At 34.5% G+C, this 27,627-nt stretch overlaps 1 protein-coding gene across 2 annotated transcripts in view; it reads left to right on the forward strand.

Annotated features, from left to right (window-relative positions):
- Positions 1–27,111, forward strand: part of LOC109449436 (multiple epidermal growth factor-like domains protein 6) — a 731,002-nt gene extending 703,891 nt beyond the window's left edge. The window contains exons 25-26 of one of the 2 annotated variants that reach the window (XM_074327507.1): positions 24,364–24,406; positions 26,519–27,111. In XM_074327507.1, coding sequence (XP_074183608.1) covers positions 24,364–24,406; positions 26,519–26,534 — 59 coding nt within the window. In that variant the 3' untranslated portion in view covers positions 26,535–27,111. Of the gene's footprint in view, positions 1–2,738; positions 3,841–24,363; positions 24,407–26,518 lie in introns of those variants that run through there. The other variant, XM_074327483.1, reaches the window with a different exon arrangement.
- Positions 27,112–27,627: the final 516 nt, after the last annotated feature.

Raw genomic sequence — 27,627 nt, forward strand, 5'->3', positions numbered from 1 at the left:
TAGAAATCCACTAATTTTACATTTAGCAAAGTACAAAAGAAATCTTTCCAGAAATATTTCTTTAAATGTGCTATAGCATATAATGAGTTTTATTCAAATGAATAATGGATTATTATTAAAGAGTATGGTTTATTTTTATTCTTATTTATAAACATCCCGCTTAAATTTTTCTCACTCTTTCTCTAATATCCATGTGGTCTTGCTAGCTAATGGTAGTCTGGTTATAGGCAAACTACATTTCACATCCCATCAAACCCACCTGCTCACACTTGGCAGGGTTTGGCCTGAGTTGCTGCTCATTAGAGGCTCTGGCAGAGAGAAACGGTGGGTGGAAGAAGCAATGAAACCAGTTCCTGAAAAGTGAAACTGAGGTTTAGGTTTTATATGGGATTTTATTTGTTGAGTGGTTACACTGCTTTTCATTATACCAGATAACAGGTTGCTGGCAGCATATTTAAGAGATATGGAACTTTTAAGGGGCTGAACATGAAATTAAAGCTTGATGAAATGAATTCTAATCTGTGCCCCATAGTCATATGTGTGCCAGGAAATGTACATGTTGGTGCTTTAATTGTAATTGAGTTGTTCCCTTACAAGCAGCAACAGTATCCCCTTTGCTGCACATGGAGAATCTAGGAAACAATGCCATTAAGGGTTTATATGCCATCGTACGCTCCACTTTCTTCATAACATTACATAAGTTCTATAGGCATTTTCTGCCCCATTTACCAAACGGGCTCCAGTCAATGAAGTTTTTGCATTATATGCCCCCAGGGAAGAAAATAATGCAAGAGTTTTACTGTCCATGTTAATGCCATTTAATACATTACTCAAACACATGCTTCAGACCAACAGTTCTGATTACACAACTTTGGTTTAAAGTGGCTTCCAGACTGACTCCTTAACTGGCAACTTCTCAATAGCTCATGTCTTCCCAAACTTCTTTTTGGAGGACTTGGAAGGTCAAGGAGGTGCAGTTTGAGATGCTGCAAACACCCTGGGTTGTTTTCAATGTTATAACTTTATTGCTAAAAAGGAAAAGAAAAGGGTGTCCAGCCTGTTTGTTTTACTTTGTTTTTTTTTGTTTTTTGTTTTTTGTTTTTTTTAATGTGCATGTTTAAATGTCACTTAAACTGGAACTAATCCTCACCTACCTTTTAGGAGGCTGTCTTTGAAAAATGATTTAACATTCTAAAAATGATGTGAGTCCAAAAGTTAAAAATGGAAGTAGGAGTGAATAGTGAGGTAGAATAGCATTCCGTCTCTTTTTTGGAGGACTTGGATTTCACTCCACTCCTTTTGAGTAGAAGAAAACAGATCCGTCTTCTCTCTGTTTGGATAAGGAAGGGAAAGGGCTTAAAGAAGAGAAACATTTTCAATACCAGCTGTTCCCTAACTCAAGCCCTGCATAAATTTATTCTTTCCTGAGCTGGAGATATATTTTTTTTTTTTTTTTTGGATGAGCTGGAGATATTATGACAAAACCTTAAAGCGAGTAGAAAATATAAAGTAAATCAATGATGCCAATTTTATGATTCTAAGTTACCAATTTTTTAGAGAAGAACAAAAGGCTAAGGGATAAATTCACAACCGTTCAATCCAGAATCAGTGATAAGAGCATAGTTATCTAACAAAATCTTTTGGCTCTTCTACAGTCAGAGAACTTTCAAGGTATATCTGTGTGATAAACCCCAGTTTCTAATTCTTTTCACAAGGGTCTCCAACATACTTACACAGTAATTACTAGATATGCAAATCAAATAAGACCATCTCAAGACTAAGCAACTAGGTCTTTTATTTTTGGGTAAGTGTGGTTTTATTATCTAGACATAATATAGTCTTACTACCAAGGTCATCATATTAAAACTGGTTACCCAGTCTTAATTTTTAGAGATTTTTTTTAACCAAGTTTAAGTTCTCATTTGAAAGATTTAACTCATAAGCATGTTGCTAACTAAATTTAAGTTTGGGATGTGTGTGCGTAAGCTCAGTAAGAAGTTAACTATTTCAATATAAAAATATAAATGAATAAGCATGCCAAATGGGAATTTAAAAATGTAGTTTCAGTATGGCCTCAAAAATTATTTATTTTGGCCCTTGACAGTATGTCCGCTTAAAGCTAATTTGTGGGACCTTTAGGCAAGCTAAAATTTTACCTTCCCCTGCCCCACCCAATTTTTTATAACAAAGCATTTGCTAGGAAACTTTTTTTTCTTGTCTTATCCAGCTGGATGCTCTCCTCCCTAAAATTTTCCATTTCTTTCAATGGCACTTATTTTTTGGATTGGCTTAAATGAAACTTTTGTCTTTTTCCCTATACTCTAGTATAGATTCTATATTATTGCCTGCATTTTTCATCCTTCCAAACCACCCTAAACCCTGCCATATGAAAGGTCATGGATTTTGGAACTCAACAGACTTGAGTACAAGCCCCGTTAGCATCACTTTGCTAGTACCTGCTCTTTTAAACTTAATATCGGGAGCATCAGTTTCCTCTTCCAGACAACAAAACAGTTTTGTATTAGGTTGGTGCAGAAGTAGTTACAGTTTTTGCCATTTTTAACCTTTTAAACCGCAATTACTTTTGCACCAACCTAATAATATAAGAATTGGAGACACTATACAAAGATTGTGTGCAACTGATGATAACTCTTAAAATCAGGAACTGAGGGAAGGTAGAATGAAGATGGATTGATACAGCATTGTTGCCAGTTCCAAATAGAGTTTGTGTCTGTCAGGTCTGAAGACTTTGGAAACAGCCGCTGGTCCACAAGAGAGCAGCGAGTCTTCTCTGAGAAAGATGTCCGTGGCCAGGGCTTCACTTCCCCAGTGACTAACTCATCTGGGCAAGAGAAGTGAAGACTGAAATGTTCGGATTGCTGTGAAGGGAAGTCAGTCCGACAGACTGAGTTGCCTTTCTTGTCCTTGGCATTGTAACAGTGCACGGTCTTCTGTTGTTCCTGGAACCACTCAAGCATATAATGAATGGAGTACCAGTGATTGGAAACGGTCGGTGATATTTCCGCAAGTTGTTTTCCTTCTACAACTTGGTAATGGATTTTTCTAACTTTAACAGGATACTTGAAGTGTCTCATGATTTCAGATGCTATTGCCCCCTCTAGAGCCAAAATCTGTCCAGTTATCATGTCATTTTTTTTTCCCAACACTGAAAATCACTCCCTCTCTAAAATCTTAAATGTTTTCTTTGGAAGGTTACATGATCCTAAGCAAACAAACAAACTGAAGAGCCATTCTGGTTTTCTGAAGAAATTTGAACTTTTATTCCTTTTTCTAATGAGTTACGTTTTTGGTTCTGTAGATTAGGTTCACTGAATTCTGCAGAGGTCAGGGGAGAGTAAAGAATGTTTGACAGTCTGTGCAGGAGGGAAGTGGAGCTCTGTGAGGCTGACCCATTTCTGTGGACCAACACCTAGCAGGCCAATTGAAGAGGAAGGCAGAGGTCCAAGTGGTGAATATTAAGTAAAGCACTGTGAAGACAGACTGGCCAAGCATACATGGGTTAAATTTCCCAGCTTGACTAATAACTCAATGGATGAACTTGGATAAATGTTTCAAGTCCACAGTTTTCAATTTTCACCTCCTTGTAGTGTTGTGAGGACTAACATGAAATGGGCGCTTATTATACACTGGCCCCTTTTCTAAGCACTTTGTTTGTAATATTCCATTTAATTTTCACAACAACCCTATGAAGAATTAAGCAAATATTACTTGGCTTGTAAAAATGAGGAAACTAAGAGAAAGGACACCTGGCAGAAGGTAACAAAGTTAGTAATGACTAAGTTAGAATTTGAACCTAGGCAGTTTGACACCAAAGCACATAGTTTTAACCACTGTGGCATAAGTAAGTCATCTGATATATTGCCTGGCATATAATTAACATTTAATATGTGAGCTGTTTCACTTATATATTATTTATATATTTAAGTATATGTTCATATACATATATTTTTTTCAGAGTTTGTTTTTGGAAATGTGATTAAGAGTAAGCAAACTTCTCTGCTAAAACTAAAATCGATAAACTTTGAGAATTTCCTATTGGAGATATAAAGTGTGCAGCTACACTGGTCTCTGATTTAGAAAGATCTATTGGGTTGGTGCGAAAGTAATTAGGATTTTTGCAATTATTTTTAACCTTTTAAACAACAATATTTCCCTCTGAACATGGAGTGTAAATTCAGAGATGACAGAGCTACTCTAGAGTTGATTTTCACATTGGGTAGGATCTTTTTCCCTCTGTTCCTCAGGACATGATTTTCTTTCATAGAAAAAGAAAATTAAATGAAATTATTTTTCATTTCCTCTCTGATTGTGTCATCTTTATCTTCGTTATAAACTGAGATGATCTTATGATTCTTTTTCCCTAATTTTTTTTTTTTTTGGATTCCCATTTTTGCAGCTGATCTGTCAATTAACCTTTCCGTGGCTGAGTTTCTGTGTTCTGGACGCCATGAGGATAGTTCCAACTCAATGGCTACACACTAGGAGGCAGAGTCCCTTCTTCCATTACTGTCCACACAAACCAATACCACACCTTAATTATTTCATGGACAGTCCCAGCGCTAGTCCCCCTTGAATATAAAACTGCAGCATTAACCATAGAGCCTTCTACATCCCTTCTCTAAGCCACATCCACTTATTTCTCACCCCTCCCCAGGCATGTAAAAAAAAAAAAAAAGGAAGAAGATGAATTTAAAAGCTTCAACACTGAATTTAAAGTGAAGAATCAATTAACCTGATTTTCAGATTTCAATTCAAGTCAATATAAAATGATTTTTCCTTTTGAGTACCTTAAAATGTTCCTTGATTTTTCAGCACCATCTCCTAACGAGAACATCTTTCTCCATCTCCACCTATGTCCTTTTTCCAGTTCTTACCTTGTTTGCCCCAGCCTTTGTGACTCTGTTTCTATATTCACAGATCTTGGATGTGTTTCCCTCTCAGATGGGAAGCTACCTTCAGATTTGCCTTATCCAAAAATATTTTTGCTGACTTGCTTCACCCTAGGATAATTCTCGATGTCCTAAGTATAGAATTATGTTTCAGTAAACTATTGATTATATACAGATAGTTTGCAAATTCTTTGTGAAACATGTGTTTATATACATATGACATGAGTTAACAGAAGTATGTGAGCACTGCCTATTATCAAGTTCTGCCATTGTCACTCAATTTGGATTATGTTCTCCTACACAAGTTGAAAACTGCTTTATGAAGGTTCTCTACACATTTCATCTCTGTTTGTTTAGTTTCTTATGCTACCTTGTTTAGAGGAAGGAAATTTGAGTTTTAATTTTTTCCGTGTAATCCTGTCATCTGGTCTCTTTTAAACTTCCTACTCAAATGTTTTCTGAGATAATAAAAATATGCCAGTAGTTCCTTATTTCTAATCCAGTCTAATTTTTTAAATTATTTTTCATAATTGCTTGTATTAAAAAAAACCCTGATTTGCTCTGTCTTCTCTATTTAATACTTAATTAATGCCTGTGTATATGACCTATTTCAAGATCTGATTATTTTAAATAACTGTGCTTTTTCTAACTGTTCAAGAAACCAACCGATAAACAAACAAGTACATAAACAAAGATAAATAGATCAACCAACTCAAAAGAGCCTTTGAGTAGGAGAAGCCTAATACTATTTGGATATTCTTGAATGAATTCACATGAGAAATCTAGATTTATGCAGTACATAAATTGAGTTTAGTAACCAAAACCTTACATTCCAGCAATTTTACCAGACTTGTAAAAGCTGTTATTTTTAACTGAAGAAATGAAATTTGCATTGATTACCTAAACAGACTGACATTCATTTGCGTGAACATGATAAATCTACAGCAAGCACACAAGCCAAATAGCACATTCATTGGAAAATAGCTTCAGTGTGAAATTAATAAGTTCTTTTCCATTTTTTAACATGGGCAATAAGAACATTTTGGTTTTACTTCAGTATTATCTATTCCAGCTTATACATTGTTTACTTTTCTTAACATAATAACACCATGGCACAAATGCATTCTTTCCATGTGAGATAATTACATAAAATAAGTTAGTCCAGTACTTACACCTAGCCTGAATTCAAAATAGTTTTTTGTTTTTTTAATATTTTGATTATAAGCAAGTAAATGAGCATATGTCCAATTACATTTTGGGTGCAATAGCTTTAGCCACCACATTTTGGCATTTTATTTTATTAGCTAAAAGTTCACATATGGTTTCCATGTCTCCAAGCTGTCTTTAAGGATGCAAGAGTTGTATAACCTAACATTGTTTTCTTTCCTTCTCTCTCCCAGCCCCCTGCCTTTTTCTCACATGTGCTCCCTCAGAGAGTTACTTCTCTTAGTTTTAAAGATTATATGTGCAAATTGTGAAATACCTGAAAGTGTGCTGGTGCTTTGAAGAAATGATGAAAGAAATACTTTCAACCCTAAAATTTTTACCTCATAAAAGATTCTGAAATGAATGCCCAAATGTTTACTATAAAAACAGCAGTATTAGTATACAAATACATAAGGCTTACAATGATTATTATTTAGCTTCTTCCTTCTTCTGGCCTGGTGCTACACCAGAGTTTTTGCATTCCCTCCCCTCTTCAGAACCCTCCCCAGGAGCTTTGGAGTGAAGGAAGGGGAAGATAAGTGAACATCTTAAAGACTGAAATGTATAAGACACAGCCCTGCTGGTGAAGGCCACGGGATAAGGGAGCACAAAGAAAAGTATTCAGCTCCTTTTGATTTCAACATTCCGCCCTGTGTATCTCTGTTACTGATACAGTTAATGGTTTGGAAAATAGCAAGACTTGCATATTTTGGCCAAGAGTTAAAGACAACCTTTCTGAACAATGGCCTAAAACTTGGTTACTTTTTAAAGATGTCACTAACATTTCAAGAAACTTGGGGTAAATCAAATCTCTTTCTTTCTGTTGTCTTGCCTGTATATTGGAAATGTTATATCCAATTTCCAAAGACAGTAGAAATATTTGAATACGTTTATTTACAAAGATTTCTGAAACTTCATATACATGCAGCATTAAATCAATATTAGACAATCTTCAATATATATTTAATTTAAAAAGAAACACAATAAGATTCTGAAATAATCAGCTATGCTAAATGTTAAACTTGGCATGCTATTACAGTAGATCAGACACCTTGCTTTCAAATTTAAAACTTTAAAAGTTTTCACAATATACAGTCAGTTCTTAAGAATGAGGGCATAAAATATTTTGTCTTTTTCTTTTCCTGAGGAACAAATGTGATAGATGTACCGTGCAGCTGATACGATAAACGGCGTTTGAGTTTCATTGATCATCCAGCACCTACTTGTTCAGCTGATATTTTTCTATCATCTTCGTAAGCAAAAATATCTTTTTAGGTGATAAAATATCTTTGTTTCTTTGTGGAAAATAGATCATAAAAGAAAACTAACTGCTTAATAAATAGCTTTAGTCTTTTATTTGCAAAATCATTAACAGTCTAAAGGAAACATTTAGACTTTTTTTTTTTTTCACAGTTATAATATATTACGTTTTATTTGTGGGACATACACCAGTGGTGATGTTTAGAATTTGGGCTAACTATGAATGTCAAAGTGCAAATATGTTTTACTACTTTCGTTTCACTTTTCAAATATGTCTCTCACTTATGTTAACTACCCACCACCTCTATATTTTGACTTTTTAGAAAGTCAAGTTTTGCCACAAATTGCTAATGAAAGGTAAGGTGTCACAAATTTACAGTTGAATCAGAAATTTCAATTTCCTTTTAATCCTGCAGAAATATGTTCAACACTGATTTGTCATTTCCCATGTCCAGAACCAAACATTAATAGTATTGAAGCTAGAGGATATATACCCATTTTACAGAATTGAACCTAGTGACCTAGCTGCTCATATGACATGACATAAAGCTTGTAGAAATTCTGATGGTGTTAGACTATGGTTAAGACATAGTACAGACTATGGTTCCTATTGCAGATTTCTTTATACTGAACTATTTCTGAACGAGCCAATCTTTATATTATTATTTTTTTTCATGTTATTTGAAGAGAAAGTACACAGCCTCATATGAATGTTCTCAGGAATAATAATTATTATAATATAAATAGTAGGTACCATTTGTGAAACATCTACTATGCACCTGGTACGATGTTAAAATGCATTACATACATTATCTAGTTTGATGCTCCAACAATAACCTTATCCCCATGTTGTGCATGAGAAAATTAAATCTTAGAGAAATTACAAGTAATTTGTTCTAACCCATCTATAAGTGGCAAACTCATTTACTAAAGGGTTAATAGATTTTTCTAATGGTGAAAATTATATGGTAGAAATTATCCTTTTAATAATAGAGAATTTAATTAAGGAAATTATGTGAATTAGAACTTTTGAAGAATCTCACTGAAGGGCATTTTTAAAGGAACTTTAATTTTTTAATGAAAAAATTTATAAGTAATATAGGCATATGGTATAAAATTTAACAGACAGTATTATACAGTAGAAAGGATATCTTTATTCTCATCTATAATCTTCAGTTTTCCTCCTAAAAGGAAAATAAAACCACCTGTTTCTTATTCCTCCTCGTAGATACCCCCCATGTAAATAAGTGGCACACACACAAACACACACACAGATGTAAAAACACAAAACTCTTTCTTACCCAATCCCAAACAATCGCCCCTTCCTTACAAGGGAAGGTTGTGCTGGGTAAAAATGTATCCGGCTAAAATACAATATTTTCAAGGAAACTTTCCATCTGAGTGGCTATTTAATACAGTTCTGGCCAGTGACAAGAAAGCAGAAGTTGACAGCTGGGGCTTTCTGGCATGTTCTGTGAAAGCGTGTAGAATGTATGATTCACTCTGCCTAAAATATCAGTGAAATGTTGGAAATGGAACAAGCATCTTACAATAAGTAGGTGGCAAGCCACATGGTGAGAATTAATGAGTGACAGAAAGAAGAAGACTGGATTTTTGCTGGTATAATGGTGTCACTGGTACAAGCACACAGCTTTTATATTAGAAAAATAAAATTCCTAATTTATGCTCCATCCTTTTAACAGCAGCATAATATTCTACTTTGTGAATGTAGTATCATTATTTCTTGGCTCCCACTGAAGTCCAGTTAGGTTGTTTTAACGCTCCCATTAAAGACAATCCTGCAATAGGTATATGTCATTCTGTGCATGAGTACGTATATTTGTGCAATAAATTCCTAGAAGCAGAGTAGCTTGATCAAAGGGTGTGCATGTTTTCAAAGCTTAGGTGTTGCCAAATTGCTTGTCATACAAATTGTTCCATTTATTGACATAATTTCATGAAAAATAAGGTTTTTCCACATTCATATTAACGTAATATATCAGTTTTAGATTCTGTTTTCCAAACGGAAAAGTAAAAGGTATATCCCTATATGGTTTTAATTTAAAATTGTCATTATAAATGAGATTGAAATCTTTTTATTTGTTACATAGCCATTTATTTTCCCTGTTCTGCAGTCTTTGACACTCTTTGCCCAAATTTCATTATGTTCACTTTTATCTAATTATTCAAAGGAAATGTTCAACTATTAGGAAAATAATTCTTTTTATTTTTGTATCATCATTACAGTCCTTGTTTTTAATTTACATTTTTATGCTTTTTTTTAATCCATGCAGAATTCTTTTACACTTATGCAACTGAATTTATCCTCCTTTTTAAATAGCTTCTAGATTCACATCTACTTGAAAAGACCCTCTTCCCCACTCAGATTATAAAAACATTCTCCTATGGCTTTGAGTATTTGATCCATTTGGGAATTTATTTTTATGTATCAAGTGAGGTAGCGATTCAACTTTATTCAAGATATTTACTCAGTTGTTCCAATGTAGTTATAGAATAAAACTTTCCCCCTTACTAATTTATAATGCTACTTTTATCATACACTAATGTCTATCTATATCTGAGTCTGTTTGTGGCCCCTTTGGTCTATTTCATTAATCAATCTCTCTAGTCATGTGCCAGCATCACACTGTTTTAATTATTGTAACATTACAATGTGGTTTAACATTGGGCTTGGTCTTTCATTATTTTCATTTTTCAGAATTGTTCCTGCTCTTCTTGCTTGTTTATTTTTCCACATAAACTTTAGAAACAGCATGTCTATTTCCAAAAAGTATTATTTTCTTATAAATTTAACATTAAATATACAAATTGACGAAAGAAAATTCTTTCAGATGTTGTATCTTCCTATTTAAAAAGATTATACATGTTTGGTTAATTTAACTCTTGTTTCTTTAATAGCATCTTATGATTTTCTTTTCATAGATATTACGTATTTCCTGCTAATTTCTTCTTCTATATTTCACTTCTGGCTGCTATTATTATTATTGTAAAAGTGATGTCCATTTTATCTCTTAACTTGCCATTGTTTCTATACATGATTTTGAAATGTTAACATTGCCCCGACAAACTTATCCAAAGCATTTATTTCTTGGGAAGCTTTTTAATTCATTTTCTTGAATTTTCCTGATGAGTAAACATATTATTAGTAAATAATGATAATTTTCTTCCTTTCCAATTTTTAAGCTTATTATTGCTTCCTTTTTTTCTAATTTCAATGACTAGAGTAGAAATTCAAATTAGGGCTCTAGTTTAACTACAGAGTAACTTTGGACTATATCGCCATCCCCAGTGCTATGAAATTTACCCTGGTGCAGCCTTCTCTTGGAAGATATTAACAATCCATAGAAAATGTATGTCAACTGCAACTATTTGGTGGAAAACAATGTAGTAGAGAAAGGTAAAATGGTAGATAAATGTAAAATGTAGTAGATAAATGTAGTAGGTAGGTAAAATGTAGTAAATATAAAAACTATATTGAAAACAAATGAAATTCCTAAATAATGAAAATATTTACAAGACTTAGCTAACAATTTAACTTTTAAAAAAGTATTCATAGTAATAAAATTCAACATAAAGAACATTTCTTTAGAGTTTAATGTAATGAAAATCTATTTGAAAAATCCCTCACCCTGATCAGAATAGATGTTCACGTATATGATACTGCTTTATAAATATTTAAATATTCTTTACTGGAATCAAATTTCAATTATTTAATATGGAATGTTTTACATCTAAGTAATTGGAAACGTTAAGATAACTAGATAACTTTCTTAAATTAGTAAACTTTAGATAGAATTGTCAAATGTTTAAGCCCTCTCTGTTATTTGCTATATTTCATGTTTGATTTTCATGAGAAAGACAAAACAAGTGGATAAAAGAAACTATCACATAAGAAAAATGAAATGCAAAATAATGGATTAAATGAGATCAAAGATGATAAAGTCAGTTTACTCTGATGAATAGTTTACCTATTTCAACTGTTGATCTCAAAACTAATTTCACAGCAAATTCTTTCCTTAAAAAAAGAAAAAAAGAAAGAAAGAAATATGTCATGGCCAATAACTGCTGAAAAACTGTGGAGACTGGCACTTCCAAATGCTTGGCAGATTATTAAGCCAATTTTTATTGAGTCCACTCTAGCTGTTGGAGGGTCTGTGATTCCCAACTGTTTCACATCAGAGAATGAAAACAAGTAGGACCCAGCCAAGACCACATTGGTGACTGCCAGCCCCTTTATATGCCAAACATGAAAGCAACAAGTCCAGATGCTTTGATCCTTGCATTTTTGGATTCAGCCCAAAGTTACAGAAAAAAAGCACAACTCATGTTAGGACAACATACATTATAACTAGAAATCAATCAATAGCACTGTGACCTTCAAACTCAGTAAATGTTTGGAGTTAGTTTCAGAGCATGTAATCTAAATTGGGGATTGGAAGTTGGAACGTGTCCTAAACTAACAGAAAAAAAAAAGTATATTTTTAAAATATAGAGATTAAAGGAAGCAACAGATGAAGTTTTAATTTATGTGTATATGTATATGTATATATACATATATATTCATGAAGAATGTATTCTAATTTAAAAGACCCTAAATGGTCAGGAAAAGAAAGGCACCACCACAATGAAACCCTCTTTTCCTGCATATAATTAAAAGAGAAACTAAATTGTGGCAGGAAAATATATTGGAAGGAAATTATGAGCTTTCTCCCAATTTAGGGTAAGAGAATAATGAGATAATTTAAGAGGTGAGTCACTTGGTTGCTAAGACACTGTCCTGACTGCCAACTTATGAAACAATTGGCCCTGGTCTTGGCAGGGTGTGGGCCTAAATTCCCCAACACAGGTATATTGAAGAACTGGCAATGGCAGAGCTGAGCTGAAGAGTTCATGGCCAATCTGAATTTGTGCACAAGTAAAACTGAAGCCTAAACCCTTGCATTTTAAATCACTACCTGTGGCCAGGGTAGTTACTTGAAAAAATCTCCTGGAACAGAAGAAATAATGTAAAAAAATAGCTTAGCTTAGGGGGGCAGTATCTGGCACCAAAAAGTAATTAAAAGTAATTTTGCATCCTTCATTTTATTTTGTTTTTTAACTTTGCAATAATGGTTTGACTGTACTGTCACATGATTGCTGTCTAGACAACATTGTGTTAACCTCACCGTTTTGTATTGTAAAGCTTTTGAATTGTCCCTGGCACCAAACAGGCTGTTCTGGCACAAAAGCTAATTTACAGTAATGCTGATAATGTTCAAGAACCTATCATTAAGATTTCTCTTTCTTTTCTCATTTTTTTAAGTATACTTTTTCTTTGTCAGAAAAGTAAATTAGTGGTGGTGATAATAGTTTGCAATTTCTACTGACATGTCAGAAAGGCAATGTACAGATAGTCTAACATATTCAAAACCTTCCAGGAACTGGCTTCTCCAGTTCCTGGAAGATCTGGTCTCAACCTGAAAAAACAACTTTTTTTTTTTTTCCTGCTATATGAACTTACTTAAAATGCCTCACAGCATCTCTAAGAGAGTCGGGTCAGGGAAGATGATCATGTTATCAGTTTGATTGTGTTATCCTTGTGTGTTCTGGACAACTATAAATGTGCCCGTGCACAGGGAGGGCCTATTAGTGTTTCTAAATAAGACAAGAGTAAATTAAGGCACAAGATCAGAAGGTAGCCTTTTAAAAATAAGCCCATTTACCCAAGTCTGAGAACAGCTTGATTCAAAACTTAGAGACATTGACATAACACCCTGGAATCCATCTTTTGCATTAAGACTGTTAGTTGTTGCTAATCATTTCTTATATTGATTAATTCTCATATCTTTATATATGTATTCCGTTTTCTCAGAGGAATTCTCCTTTTAATTGGAAGCACATATCAACTAGGTCTATTTCTAAATAGATATATAAATGGCGAGTTGAAAAACATATGCATCTATTCATTTATCTGTTCATTCTTTATTGAATCCTTACCACTTGTGAAAGATTTTGTTGGAGGCTAAAGAGGATTTTTAAAAGTGGAAAACAGTATGCTATAATAGAAGGGCCATAGATTTTGGAGTAAGAATGTTTGGTTCAATCCTGGCTTCTTCACTTAGCAAGGATATGACCTTGAAGAAATCACTATTCTCCCTGTATTTTAGCTTCATCACTTTAAAAATTGAAATAAGACCACTACCCTGCACTAGTCTGGTCTTTGAGAATGAAGGGAGACAATACCAAGCAGATGAAAAGCCTTCACAAACTAAAAACATGGGGCCCACATAGGTGTTATAAGGAAAGGACCCTTTTCCTGCTCCAAAGGAGTTTTCCATTCATTTCTGAAGACAAGGTATCTTTACATATAATGGTTTTGCTACTAATTAAAGTAAGTTTTTGATTAATCACAACGAGTAGCAAAAAAGTATCTGCTTTAATAGTTACTTTACAAGAAAACATCAAGCAGACTGGAATAGTGAGCAGAGGTGTCAAGTTTTGAGAGGACCCCAAAGGATGGGTATGATTGTACTAGGTCAAGAAAAAGAGGAAACACATATAGTCAGGGAATTCTGTGAACCATGATATAAAAGTACAAATATATAATATTCATTCAGTTGATCATTTATTAACTGGAAAACATTTGTTTAGTAGGAAGAGAATGGGTTTATCTGCAATTCTTCGGGGAAAGGTGCGAGACAAAATGTATAGCTTTCACTCCTTTCTGATATGCTATAAAGAATTGTAAAAGCTGGGGCAACTGTGTCATATTGGAGATGGGACAAGTAAAAGATAAATATCTGAAAGGAAAGAATATAAAAGAGGCTAACAGGAACTATCTGTTCCAATTTCTCTAGCCCTAGCTTGCCAAGTGGGGAAGTGACACTCAGGCCAAAATATAGTGATGTATTTTTGGAACAACTCCTGGCTTAGTCCTGGGTTTGGAATAACCATGGAGGGGTATTTTGGATGGTGTATCTGGTCTACTTTGTGTTGGCACCTCTGATGTTGTTCTGAAGCTAGGTGAGCCACTCTGTCTTGTCAGAATGCAGGCAACTCTGGATGTCAGGCAGATGGCCAGGAACACAAAGAAAGGCCTGAAAGAGGGTCAGAGGTGGGGGAGGAAAAAAGGGGAGTTCAGTCCCATTCCCAGCTGGAGTACATACAAGAAGTGTTGGCAGGGTATGCCTTAGATCTATAGTCCAACAAGGAGTCTGAATAAAGGACAGTGGGTTGCATCCAGTAACTGGGTTGGTCATAAACTTTCCAGACAGGTTGAATGAAGTGACAAGAAATGACAGAAATGAGAAAGATACATGAAATAAAAAATCAGAAAAACAGAAATGTAGTTTCAGGATAAAACTTTTCTGGAGACCAGTAATGATCTGTTGTCTCAACTCTGCTTTGGTATCTCCATTTTTCCTTTTCCTTCCTTTTTCTCTGCTCTCAATTTCTCTGACAAAACTCTTTGTCTTCTCCCTCACTCCCTCACTTTCTTTCCTGATTGCTGTTTTTAGCAACCTATTCCATGAGATCAATTTCAAGTTCAGGATTGCATATCAGGATTTCATGTAAGTTATTTTTAGAGAATTGTTTTTTAAACAAACTGAATACTGAGGTCTGACAATAAAGTTTGCGAACTTGCCACCATGCACTTACATTGGCAGCACTGTACAAACAGCTCGGTAAGGTTTCATAACCTTGGTATATCAGTGTCTCACAGCTGTGTCCGTGTTGATGTGTGGCGGTGTCTTGCTGAGTGGTGTTCATTGTTGTTATTGCGTGTTTTTGTGTGCCGTCATGAGAATGTCTGAGCTTGAATTAGAGCAACGAACAACGAACATTAAATTTCTTGTTAAACTTGGCAAGAGTGGAAGTGAAATCAGGGACATGTTAGTCCAAGTTTATGGGGATAATGCCATGAAGAAAATGCAGTGTACAAATGAATCAAACATTTTTCTCAGGGGAAAGAATGTGTCACTGATGAAGAGAGATCAGGGTGTCCAATAATGAGCAGAACTGATGAAAATATTGCAAAAATTCGTTAAATTGTGCATCAAAATTGTCGACTGGCTGTGAGAAGCATAGCAGACCAAGTAAACATTGATAGAGAAACAGTTAGGAAAATCTTAACTGAAAATCTTGGCGTGAGAAAGGTGTGGGCAAAAATGGTCCTAAAGGAACTCACTGATGAACAAAAGCAAAGAAGAGTTGAAGTTTGCCAAGACCTTTTGGAAAGGCAAGACGATGTTTTAGGCCATGTTATCACTGGTGATGAAATAGGGTTGTACCAATACGACCCCTGAAACAAAGTGTCAAAGTGCACAATGGAAGTCAACCAATTCTCCACAACCAGAAAATTTCCCTCTGTCCAAATCAAGAGTCAAAACAATGATGCTAACTTTTTTTTTTATATCGGAGGGATTATTCATTATGAATTTGTACCACCTGGAGAGTTAACCAAGTTTACTATTTGGAAGTGCTGAAAAGGTTGCGTGAAAAAGATGAAAACAACCTGAACTTTTCTCCAACAATTCATGGCTCTTTCATCATGACAATGTTTCCACAGCACTGTCTGTGAGGGAGTTTTTAGCCAGCAAACAAGTAACTGTATTGAACACCCATCCTTACTCGCCTGATCTGGCCCCCAATGATTTCCTTTTTTACCCAAAAATAAAGGAAATATTGAAAGGAAGATATTTTGATAACATTCAGGACATCAAGAGTAATAAGATGATAGCTCTGATGGCCATTCCAGAGAAAGAGTTCCAAAACTGCTTTGAAGGGTGAACTAGGTGCTGGCATCAGTGCATAGCTTCCCAAAGGGAGTACTTTGAAGGTGACAGTAGTGATATTCAGCAATGAGGTATATAGCACTTTTTCTAGGATGACTTTGCGACCTTAATTGTCAAACCTCATATTTAAGATTTTATATCAGGTATTTTCATCTTCTGGAAATGGTGATTTAGCTTATTCAAGATGAGTCCTCCCACCCAAAATAGGGAAAACTAAACAACACAGAAACACACATATACACACAGCTACATCTCTCTATCTCTCTTTCTACAGATAGATGATAAATTGATAGATGATAGACAGATGATAGGTAGGTAGGTAGGTAGGTAGATAGATAGATAGATAGATAGATAGATAGATAGATAGATAGATAGATAGATAGATGATATAGATGGATGATAGATAATTTCTGTTTTAAGGAATCAGGGACCTACTATGGCAATGAGGCTAGCAAAGATAAAAATTTCCAAAATAAAGGAAATATAAAGGGATAAAAAGACCAGTCTAAAGTCTTGCAACATTCTCTCCCACCATTTGCTGATTCAGAAACAGAAGCTAAGAGGCTGAGGTTGAATAGATTTTCTGGAAGGGCACGTTAGCAAAAACTATACATTGTCATTCAATGCTATTCTACTTCAGCCTCAGGTCTATAGCACTGTGATCAGGCATCCACACAGTCCATGAAGTGATCCTCCTGAAAAGTCCAGTACCCATCTAGTACCCTGCATAATCTTTACAACATTATTGATTGTATTCCTGATACTGTCTTTCATATCCCTACAACTATAGTGTGACTACAAATTTGTATTTTCTAATCCCTTCACATCATCCCTCATCCCCACCCCTCTCCCGTCTTACAACCATCAGTTTTTTTCTCTATATCTCTGAGTCTATTTCTGTCTTGTTTGCTCATTAATATTTTTTTTCTTTAGATTCCACATATAAGTGAGAGCATATGGTATTTGTCTTTCTCAATCTGACTTATTTCACTGAGAATAATATTCTCTAGGTCCATCCATGTTGTTTGAAATGGTAAGATTTTGGTAGGTTTTTTGTTTGTTTCTTTTGTTTTATGGCCAAGTAATACTCCATTATACAAATTACCACAGTTTGTTTATCCAATTGTCTATTGATGGGCATTTCAGTTGTGTCAATATCTTGGCTATTATGAATAGTACAGCAATAAACAAAATGCACATATTTTTTCAAGTTTGTGTTTGGATTTCTTTGGATAGATACCCAAGAGTGGTATTGCTGGGTCATAAGGTAGTTCCATTTTCAATGTTTTAAGGACCCTCCATACTATTTTCCATAGGGGCTACACCAATCTGCAATCCCACCAACAGTGCACAAGGATTCCCTTTTCTCCACATCCTTGCCAACACTTGTTTGTTGATTTATTGATAATAGCCATTGTGACAGGAATGAACTGGTATCTTACTGTGGTTTTTATTTGCATTTCTCTAATGATTAGTGATGTTGAGCATCTTTTCATGTCTGTTGGCCATCTGTATGTCCTCTTTAGAGAAATGTTTCTTCATATCCTCTGCCCGTTTTTTTAACTGGATTGTTTGTTTTTTTGGTGTTGACTTGCATGAGATTTTTTTTTTAAATAAATGTTGGATATTAACCCCTTATAAGATGCATCATTGACAAATATCTCCTCCATTCTTTTAGGATGTCTTTTCGTTTTATTGATGGTTTTCTTTGCTGTGAAGAAAGTTTTTAGTTTGTTGTAGTCTCATATGTTTATTTTTCTTTTGCTTCCCTGCCTGAGGGGATATATCAGTAAAAATATTACTAAGGGTAATGTCTGTGAATTTACTTCCTATATTTTCTTCTAGGAGTTTTATGGTTTCAAATCTTACATTTAAGTCTTTAATCCATTTTAAATTAATTCTTGTATATTGCATAAGAAGGTGGTCCAGTTTCATTTTTTTGCATGTATCTGTCCATCTTCCCTAGCACCATTTATTACACAGACTGTCTTTATCCCAATGTAAATTCTTGCTTCCATTGTCATAGATTAAATAACCATATAGCCATAGATTTATTTCTGGACTCTCTATTCTATTCCATTGATCTATGTGTCTGTTTTTATGCCAATACCATGCTGTTTTGATTACTATTGCCTACTAGCATGGTTTGATGTCAGGTAGCATGCATAATACTTCCCATTTTGTTCTTATTTCTCAAGATTGCTGTGGCTATTCGGGATCTCTTATGGTTCCATATAAATTTTAGGATTATTTGTTCTAGTTCTATGAAAAATATCATTGGTAATTTGATAAGGATTGTATTGAATTTATATATTGCCTTAGGTAGTATGGACATTTTAACTATATTAATTCTTTCTATCCATGAACATGGTATATGTTTCCATTTATTTGTATCTTCTTTAACTTCTGTCTTCATTGTCTTATAATTTTCTGAGTACAAGTATTTTACTTCCTTGGTTAAATTTATTCCTAAGTATTTTATTGTTTTTGAAGCAATTGTAAATGGGATTGTTTTCTTAATTTCTCCTTCAGATAGTTTGCTATTGGTATATACAAATGCAGTTGATTTCTGAATATTAATTTTGTATCCTGCTACTTTACTAAATTCATTTATCAATTCTAATAGTTTTAGAAATTTTCTCTATATATAGTATCATGTCATCTGCAAATAATAACAATTTTACTTCCTCCTTTCCAATTTGGATGCCTTTTATTTCTTTTGTTTGTCTGATTGTTGTGGCTAGAACTCCCCGCACTTTACTGAATAAAATTGATGAAAGTGGGTAGAGGAGGAATTATTGACTTAGAAGGCAGATCAGGAAAAGAAAAATGTTATATTCAAACTGAAGCTTGAAGAGTAAAAAGATGATTTAAGAAAACACAAAAATGACAAAAAAGATATTTAAGATATGGGGAGAAGACAAAATTACCATAGTTGTAATTGGAGTTCTAGAAAAAAAAAGAAAAAGGAATTTTCTAAATCCTAACAAAAATGTCATTAAGCAGAGTCAAAAGTGCTGTGAACTCCACATAGAATCAATATAGAGAAAACAACATTTAGGCCCATCACAGTGAAACTCCAAGCCAAAATAAAGAAAATATCTTAAAATAATTCAAGTAAAATAGACTATTTCCTGGAAATTAGTAGCAATTAGACTAATAGCCTAAATGTCAGAAGTCAAAGAAATGAAGGTCAGAAGTCAAACGAATGACATCTTCAAAGTGTAAAAAGAAAATAACTCCCAACCAAAAATTCTATACCTTATAAAAATATTCTTCAAAAACAAATGCAAAATAATAACATTTTATTACAAGAAAACCTGAGAGAATATAGCATCAACAAACTCACACTAATGGAAATTCCTCAGGGATTTCATCAGGCAGACGGAAAATAATCTCAGGAAAGAATGGAAATGTGGCAAGGAATGGAAAGGGTAAATATGAGGGTTAATCTAAATAAATATTGACTGATTAAAACAATAAAGATAATGTCTTATGAAATTTAAAATATATGTATAATTAAAATACATGGCAACAATAAAAATATAAAAGCCATGAGGATAATAAATGGAGTAAAGGTATTCTAAGGTCCTTGTATTATTTGAAAATGTGAAATAAGTACCAATTAATATTAGATTATAAAAATCAAGGATGATTTTTTAAAAATATCTAGGGTAAGCAACAAAAGAATATAAAATTGCATAATTAAGCTAATAAAGGAGAAAAAAGGAAAGGGACGTGGAAAATTTGGAATAGAAAACAATAGCTAGATGATATTTTTAAAACCAAATATATAAGAAATAGTGTTAAAGTGGAATAAATGCTACAATAAAATACAAATATTATCAAACTGTATTTTTAAGAAAAGCAACAACAAAATCATATTTGCAAGAGACATACTTTAAATATAAAAAGTGTAAAATTTAAAAGAGGGAAAAGTTATATCCTGCAAATCATAAGCCAAAGGATTCTGGTATAGCTATTCAGTAGTCACCCAATATTTATGGTTTCACTTTCCACAGCTTGTTACCTGCGGTCAACCACAGTCCAAAATATTATGTGAAAAATTCCAGAAATAAACAATTCATAAGTTTTAAATTGCTTGTCATTATGGGTAGCATGATGAAATCTTGAGCCATTCTGCTCCATACCACTTAGGACAGCAACCAGCCTTTTGTCCAGCATATCTACAATATATAAGCTACCTGCCCATTAGTCACTTAGAAGCCATCTCAATTATTAGACTGACTTTTGAGGTATTGCAATGTTTGTGTTTAATTAACCTTTATTTTACTAAATAATGACCCCAAAGCAGAAGAGTAGTAATGCTGGCAATTCAGATATGAATTCAGATATGAATAAGCAGCTAAGGGGAGTCTACTGCGCTAATATCAGACACAGTAGACCTTAAAGTAGGAATCACTGCTAGATCTAAAATACAAATTTCATAATGTTCAAAATTCTAAGTTTTTTCTACTTAGTAAAAGCAAAATTGATAAAATTAGAAGGAAGTGTTTAAAAATCTACAATTGTTTTAATATACTTCACTCAGTAAATTGAAAAAAGTGAAAAATCAGTAAAGATATAAAAGAAATGTCATGATTAATAAATTTGACTTAAATGACATCTATAAAACACTACACCAAACATCAGCAGAGTGTATGTTCTTTACAAGTGCCCTGGAAACATTGACCAAAATCGAGCATATATTGAACCATAAAGCAAATCTTCACCGATCTGAAAGATTGAAACCATTAAAAAATACGTTTCCTGATCACTGTAACGTGAAGCTACAAATAACAAAAACTATTTTTAATTCCTTAAATATTTGAAAGTCAGTAGCACACTTCTATATAATCTGTGGGTCAAAGAAATCACAATGGAAAGTAGGGGAAAACATTAAATGAACGATAATAAAAATACAACTATCAACACTTGTGAAATACTGCAGCTAAAGCTACGCCTAAAAGGATATATACAAGCACGTGTATATACCCCCAAATGCATATATTAGAAAAAATGAGAAGGTTGAAAAATTATCTAAATATCATCTCAAAAAAAATTTTTTTTAAAGCAAGAAATGAAAACCAAAGAAAGTAAAAGTAAAGAAACCATAATGTGACAGCAGGAATTAATAAAATAAAAAAAGAAGCATGCAATAGAGAAATTCAACAAAAGCATAATAATTACTTTTAAAAAATTAATATAATTAATGGCAATAAAGCAACACTGATCAATCAATAAGAGAGAGAGAGAATTAATTGCCAATATTAGGAATGAAAATGGTAAATTCTACAGTTATTAAAAATAAAAATGAAAGGATATTATGAATAATTTTATGTGAATAAATGGGAAAATGTCTAGAGAAGATTTTTTAAATTAATTACTCGCTTGATATTAAGGTACTCCAAAGGATAAGTTTTAGATCAATACTCTGTGTAAGTCTAAGACGAAATTTCTTTTAGGACAATTCAGAAAACCATTGTAGTCATTTCCTACCCCTCATATTAACAAGTACAGGGCATTAGGAAAGCCATTAACAGCGATAGTACAGAACTATCCTTTGTGGTTTAGTTACTGAATTATGTATGGGGAGTTTTTAGAAGGTGACAATTCTATAGATTTATAGAATGAATGAATTTAGGGTTGGATGACATGGTGAATGAGTTGAGGAACCCTACAACATCCCAACAGTTCAAACAGTTCCTTAGCATATATGCCAGGTCTTTGCTGAGGTCTAACAGACCGAAGTGCCACAAAGTCCCTGGAGATTTGCCCACATTTGTTTTCAAAGAAAAGAATGAAAATTTGATGCACAAGGTATTCCTCCTCCTCTCCATGTACTCCCATTCTTAATCTTCTCTGGTTTCTTTCTCTTCTCTCTCTCGGAAAGACTTTCCCAAGCTCTATCTTCAGCTATGTCTCCTCACATTAAACACAGTTCCAATTAACCCTTCTTTATGGCAGATTCCCCCAAATCTCTAAGCCTGGTTTCCCATCTTAACTCAAGACCCAGATCAAATCATGCCCTTCCTCATCCCAAAGTTGAAAGCCCTCGATCCATGATTCAAACAATTCTGCCTTTCAATTCCAAACTACCATTCCAGCTGTACCTGTCATTACTCCCTCCAGCCCCACCTTGCAACCAAAGAGCTCCACTTGCCTTCGCAGCGCCGTCTGCCCCAGAGGAACATTTCTCTGCCTGTTCCAATGCATTCTCACACCCTTGCTACCCAGAAATGCCCTTCCCTCCTAAGTCCACCTTGCACATTCGAACTCATCTTTTCAAGGGCTAGCTCAAATTCCATTTTATCTGAGCAGCCTTCCTTCAGCAACTGTCCTGATCTCTCCCTTCTTTGTAGTCCCACAGCAACTTTCACCTTTGTTAGGTGAGTCCTCATTTATCCCATTTATACTTTTTATAATTGAGTCATTTAAATTGCTTTTCTCACTAAATAATAATGGTGGGCATCACTTTTTATTCATCATTGTTTTCCCTCAACTCTTAGTCTATAGTTTATACAATGTGACCAGTAGAATCCTTTTGACTTTTGAACTTTCACTCTGACCTTCTACTCATTTTGCTTATGCACATCCTTATGGCTAAACTACCCAACAGCTTCCCCTGGAAAAATCCTGTTTATTCTTTAATATTCAGCTCTTGGGTCATTTCCTTAATGAAGTCACCCCTTTCAACATGTAGAGTCAAGTTCATAATTTTATATGTGAAATACACTCTTCTATTGGAATGCCTAACAAGTATCTCTCACACAGAAATGCTTTATTTGGCACTAACTTTGTGATCTGAAAGTCGAATTGTATTTACATATGTTTTGTGTCATCTTGAAACGTTTGAGGCAGCTTTGACTACCTGCATTTTTGTATATTTAATTAATGTTACTAAATGTGACCAGATTGTGTGAGAAAAAAATATATTCCCACTAATATGTGTCTCCTCAAATAAAGAGATGGAGGGCAAAGGCAGTTGCCACAAAATTGCTGTCAAAGAGAAAGTATAAAAGAACAATGCCAGGAACCTCAATCGATGCTTCAACAAGATTGCTTTGGCTCAAGATAACTGTGTTTTGGGGGGAACTCTGAGTGGGTATCGCACGTCAGATTTGATCCGCATGGTTATGCCATGGGAACAACCCTGTCGAAAAATGTAGAGCATATACATAGTTTTCAGGAGAGGAAACCTGCCTTATTCAATAGTACTGAAGGCAGCATTCTTCAACAACAACAGAAAATCCTAATTCACCGAGCATGTTTGATGCAGGCATAAATCCAACATCTGGATGGATATATTCAACAATTGAATAGGCATTCCTAGTATGATCCAGAATTTGTGCCATTATACTGTAGTTTGATTTTATCCTGGGCTGTATTTCTAGATAGACAATGGTTTGAGATAGTGACTAAGTTGGTAGTTAAAAAAACATCAATTATCATTTTTATTAGAAATATATTTTAAAAGGTAGGTTGCACTGCTATATCTCGTTCTCTTACTGTTTTCTTAAAAAACTAGTAAACCTTGTTCAAAACACTGTGACAGAGCAAATAGGAATACAAAACAAGATGCCAGCTTTTGCCATAAAAAAAGTCACAGTTGAGTTGGGAAAACAAAACAACAACAAAATGCATGAAACTTTAAATAATGTTAAGAAAAACTGAAAACTAAACATGTAGTTAATAAAACTGTCTCTCGCATGATAAAGGATTTAGCAGATTACTTGGATGGGAAGCAAGAGGTGTCCCACCATTTTCTTAGGTCATAGGGCTCTGAAATTTACCAGTTGCACTCTCAGTTCAGATACTATATGTTCAAGTTGTATGTACATAATTTGGGTGTTCATCTTTCTGGTAGTTCTCAAGTTATTCTTTTAACAGGCTGAGTTGCCTGTCACAGTGATCCCATAGGCAGATTTCAATAACAGAATTTGTATAAATCACCCAGCAGTTTTAGATTCTGAATTTTAACCTGGTGATAATTGGCATTACTAAGTGAAGTTGAAGTTCAGTAGGGAAAATGAAGATTTATTTATGTTTGTGAAAATAATTCTGGTCAAAAATCATGCGACCCAATCTAAGTAAATAATGAAGTACGAATCCTTTCAACATAGGCTTGAAAATATTGGTTTAAATGGAAATGACTAAGTTTTTTTTCTTTCTTTCTTTCCTATTTGCCTCAGGTCGACCTTCCAAGCTAGATACATACCACAATACTCATCCAACGTAAGCGTTTTTGATTGATGAAATATTTTTAACAGAAATAGGGTGTACCAAGATTTTTTTTGGTCTTGTCCTTCCTTAAATTGATATTTAGTATTTTTCCATAGCTAACAATTTGGGATAAATCTGAAATACTCATTTAACATTTTCAACCACATTTCCTGTGGACAGTTTTATTCATTCATAACTAAAGACCCAATAAATCAGCCCATGTTTATTGACTGCTTGCTGTGTGCTCAGCTCTAGGCCATTTTCTGTGAGATTAGAAAGATTGCTTCCCTGGCCTTGAAGAGACTTTAATCCAATTGGGAAGATAATCAGCACACAGAAATGATAGCCACCTTGACTAAACCAATAGAATCAAACTTTTCGGAATGTGGAAAAGGACTTAGCTGGCGAGGAAAAAAAAGAGAGAAAAAATAATTCCTTGTGAGGGAACCCCAGAAACTGAACACATGGAATTCTGCAGGTGACAAGTATCCCAAAACCAAAGAGAGCCCTCACATACACCCAGTGTGTGCCAGAGCAGAAGCATAATGCCGGCGGAGCAGAAGGTGCTCCATGCCCCAGCAATTCCGGGCACGCTGGCCTACAGGGCACCCCAACCCACCCTACAGCTCCACTGCTCATGTCTTTACACTGTGTTCTTAGCCTTTTCTCTCATTTCCACAAGGCCCAAACCTATCCCCTCAAAGTCTACCCCAGATGCTGCCTCTTCCTTCATGATTCCCGATTGACCCAGCTGTTTTCTTTCATGAACTCTTAGTCTGCACCTCTCTTATTGCAGGATTATTTTTTTAATTTGTGTCATAACTCTTGGTGTCTGGATTTTAAGTTCTCACTTTTCTGCAAAAGCATCCTGACCAAAAGAACCAAATATAATTCTTCTTTATCTATTTGATAGAGCCTAATAAGGGCTATGCATTCAAGAAGTGCTTATTTAATGAACAGAGATGATAGCAACCAATCAATAATATGTGGAATAAACTGTAAATTGCATATTTGCCTTTATACCCACTTAATTGATTTTCAACAAACCAGTTGAAGTAGCACTCCAGGTCTTTGAGTAGAAAAATTCTGCATGTAGATTACATCTAGGTTATTAGTGAAGAGGCTTTTGTTCCCAAATGTGAGGTGACAAGGGCCAGACCAGGCCAGTGGCAGTGGCAATGGAGAGCAGTATGGAACCACATGATTGGATAGGTAAAAGACATGAAATAGATAGATAATGAGTTAGGTATGTTTCCAATTTTTAAGTTCCATAAAAGTTTGGATAATGTCTTGTGTGTCATTAGATGCCACGATATTAAACAGTGATTTGCAAATGAAAGAGAATCACTGGAAAGAAAATTGCTAAATCCCAATCCCAATCTGGGTATTCCCTAGCTGTATGATGTTGAATATGTTATTTAACATCTCTGATCCTCAATTTCCTCAACCATACAGTGTGAATAGTAATGTCAAGCTCTTTTGATTGCTGTGAAGAAACAAGAGAAAGTATAAAAATATGCTTACTTCAGTATCTGGCACATATGAGTCAATAGGTTAAAAATAATTATCAATGAACGTTTGCTAAAATTATGAGCAAATGAATTAGGGTGGAGTTGGAAAGGAAAGAGCAAAGAAAGGACACAGTGAAGGAGTGAAAAGCCCATTGGAAGAAGGTAAGAGTAATTCACGGTCAAGAAAATCAGTGGAGGATCTCAATGTCCTCTGATTGTTTCAATTGTAACAAAAGACCATGCCATAGAGGTGAGCCACTTATAAAAAAGGAGCTGGAACCAACAGAGTTCATTGTTCTGATCACATAAAGCATACCGCAAGATGAACTGGAGACTTCTTTAATATGAACAATTCTTATCATGCTGTATGGCTATTAGGTATAAATAATTCACAGTTAGGATAAATGACTATAATTACCATTTAAGGTCGCTTGACTTAACTGAGCATTGGGCAGAGTTAGTTATGGAAAAAAATGATGAACAAGGCAGAGGCTTTAGGCTATTGTAGCCACCTGAATTACAAGGGCATGGGGTAAAGAATAGCCGTTGACAGGACACACCATTCACTAAAGTATATGACTCTTGCTCTCTGCACCCTCTCTCCTTTTTTAAGAATCCCCAAACCTTAAGAAAATGAAGAGCAAGAAGCTTGTGACATGAAAGCTTTTAGAGTTCCTCAAGATATGGAAACTGATTTTAAAAATCTCCTAATACGTTAAAGATAATTTTGGGTAAAAGAAAAGGCAGGTTCAATATATCTGTACTATATAATTATACACCACAATATCTATTGACTATCTGTACTGTACGCTACCTTCCTTATACCAAAATAGTTTCGACTAAGGACAAATACATGGCATCCAAGCCAGCCTCCTCCTCAATGTCTGGGCTCTCATTACTAAGCCTGAGTGATTTAAATCAGAGAAGTTTCCTACATGACCATGGTAGATGTTACTGAGGGGTAGCAGAACGTACCACCCCAAAGTATGCCTCTTTGGCAAAAAGATAATTTTGAGCTGATTTTTGAGAAAAAGGAGACACAGAAGAAACTCTAAATATAAAGTAGAATTTACCCTGTTGCATGAGAAATCTCCATTTATAAGGGAGTCTCCCTTTCTGTATCAGGAAGAGAAGGATGACTCTAAATCACAATAAATTCTAATCAATTGGAAAATTTGTTTAAATTAAATCAGCGTAACAACCTTGCCTTTGTTTGCTGTGCTTTCCCTGATAATCTCCCATTACTGGGCTCCTTATTCCCAACATCTTTCTTTTGTCTTTAGCTGAAAATGGTATTTTAGGTGGTGGATTGGGCCATTTGGGGGAGTTTTATTCAGTTTTTCTGGGTACGTCTCATGTATACATGAGGTATACATGTTATTAAACTTCTGTTTGTTTTTCTGATGCTAATCTGTCTTTTACTACAAGGGCACCTCAGCCACAGAACCTAGAAGGGGAGAGGGTTAATGATTTTTCACCCTCTACATTACTCATGCCCAGTACTTCTCCTTGTTGAACCTGGTGTCAGCCCAGAACCTACCTCAACACACTGCTGTAGCTGCAAATGGATTGGAATTAGTCTCTGAATTAAAACCTGTTTGTCATCCTTGGTTCAGATATTTATCTCCCTTAAGGACATGCTCTCTAAAATTTATGTCTAGTTCTATGCATCTATAAAATTCTCAGTTCCAATAATCTAATTAACAGAACAAGGTCATGATT

This window comes from Rhinolophus sinicus, linkage group LG01, assembly GCF_036562045.2.
Source record: "Rhinolophus sinicus isolate RSC01 linkage group LG01, ASM3656204v1, whole genome shotgun sequence".
Taxonomy (NCBI): Eukaryota; Metazoa; Chordata; class Mammalia; order Chiroptera; family Rhinolophidae; genus Rhinolophus; species Rhinolophus sinicus.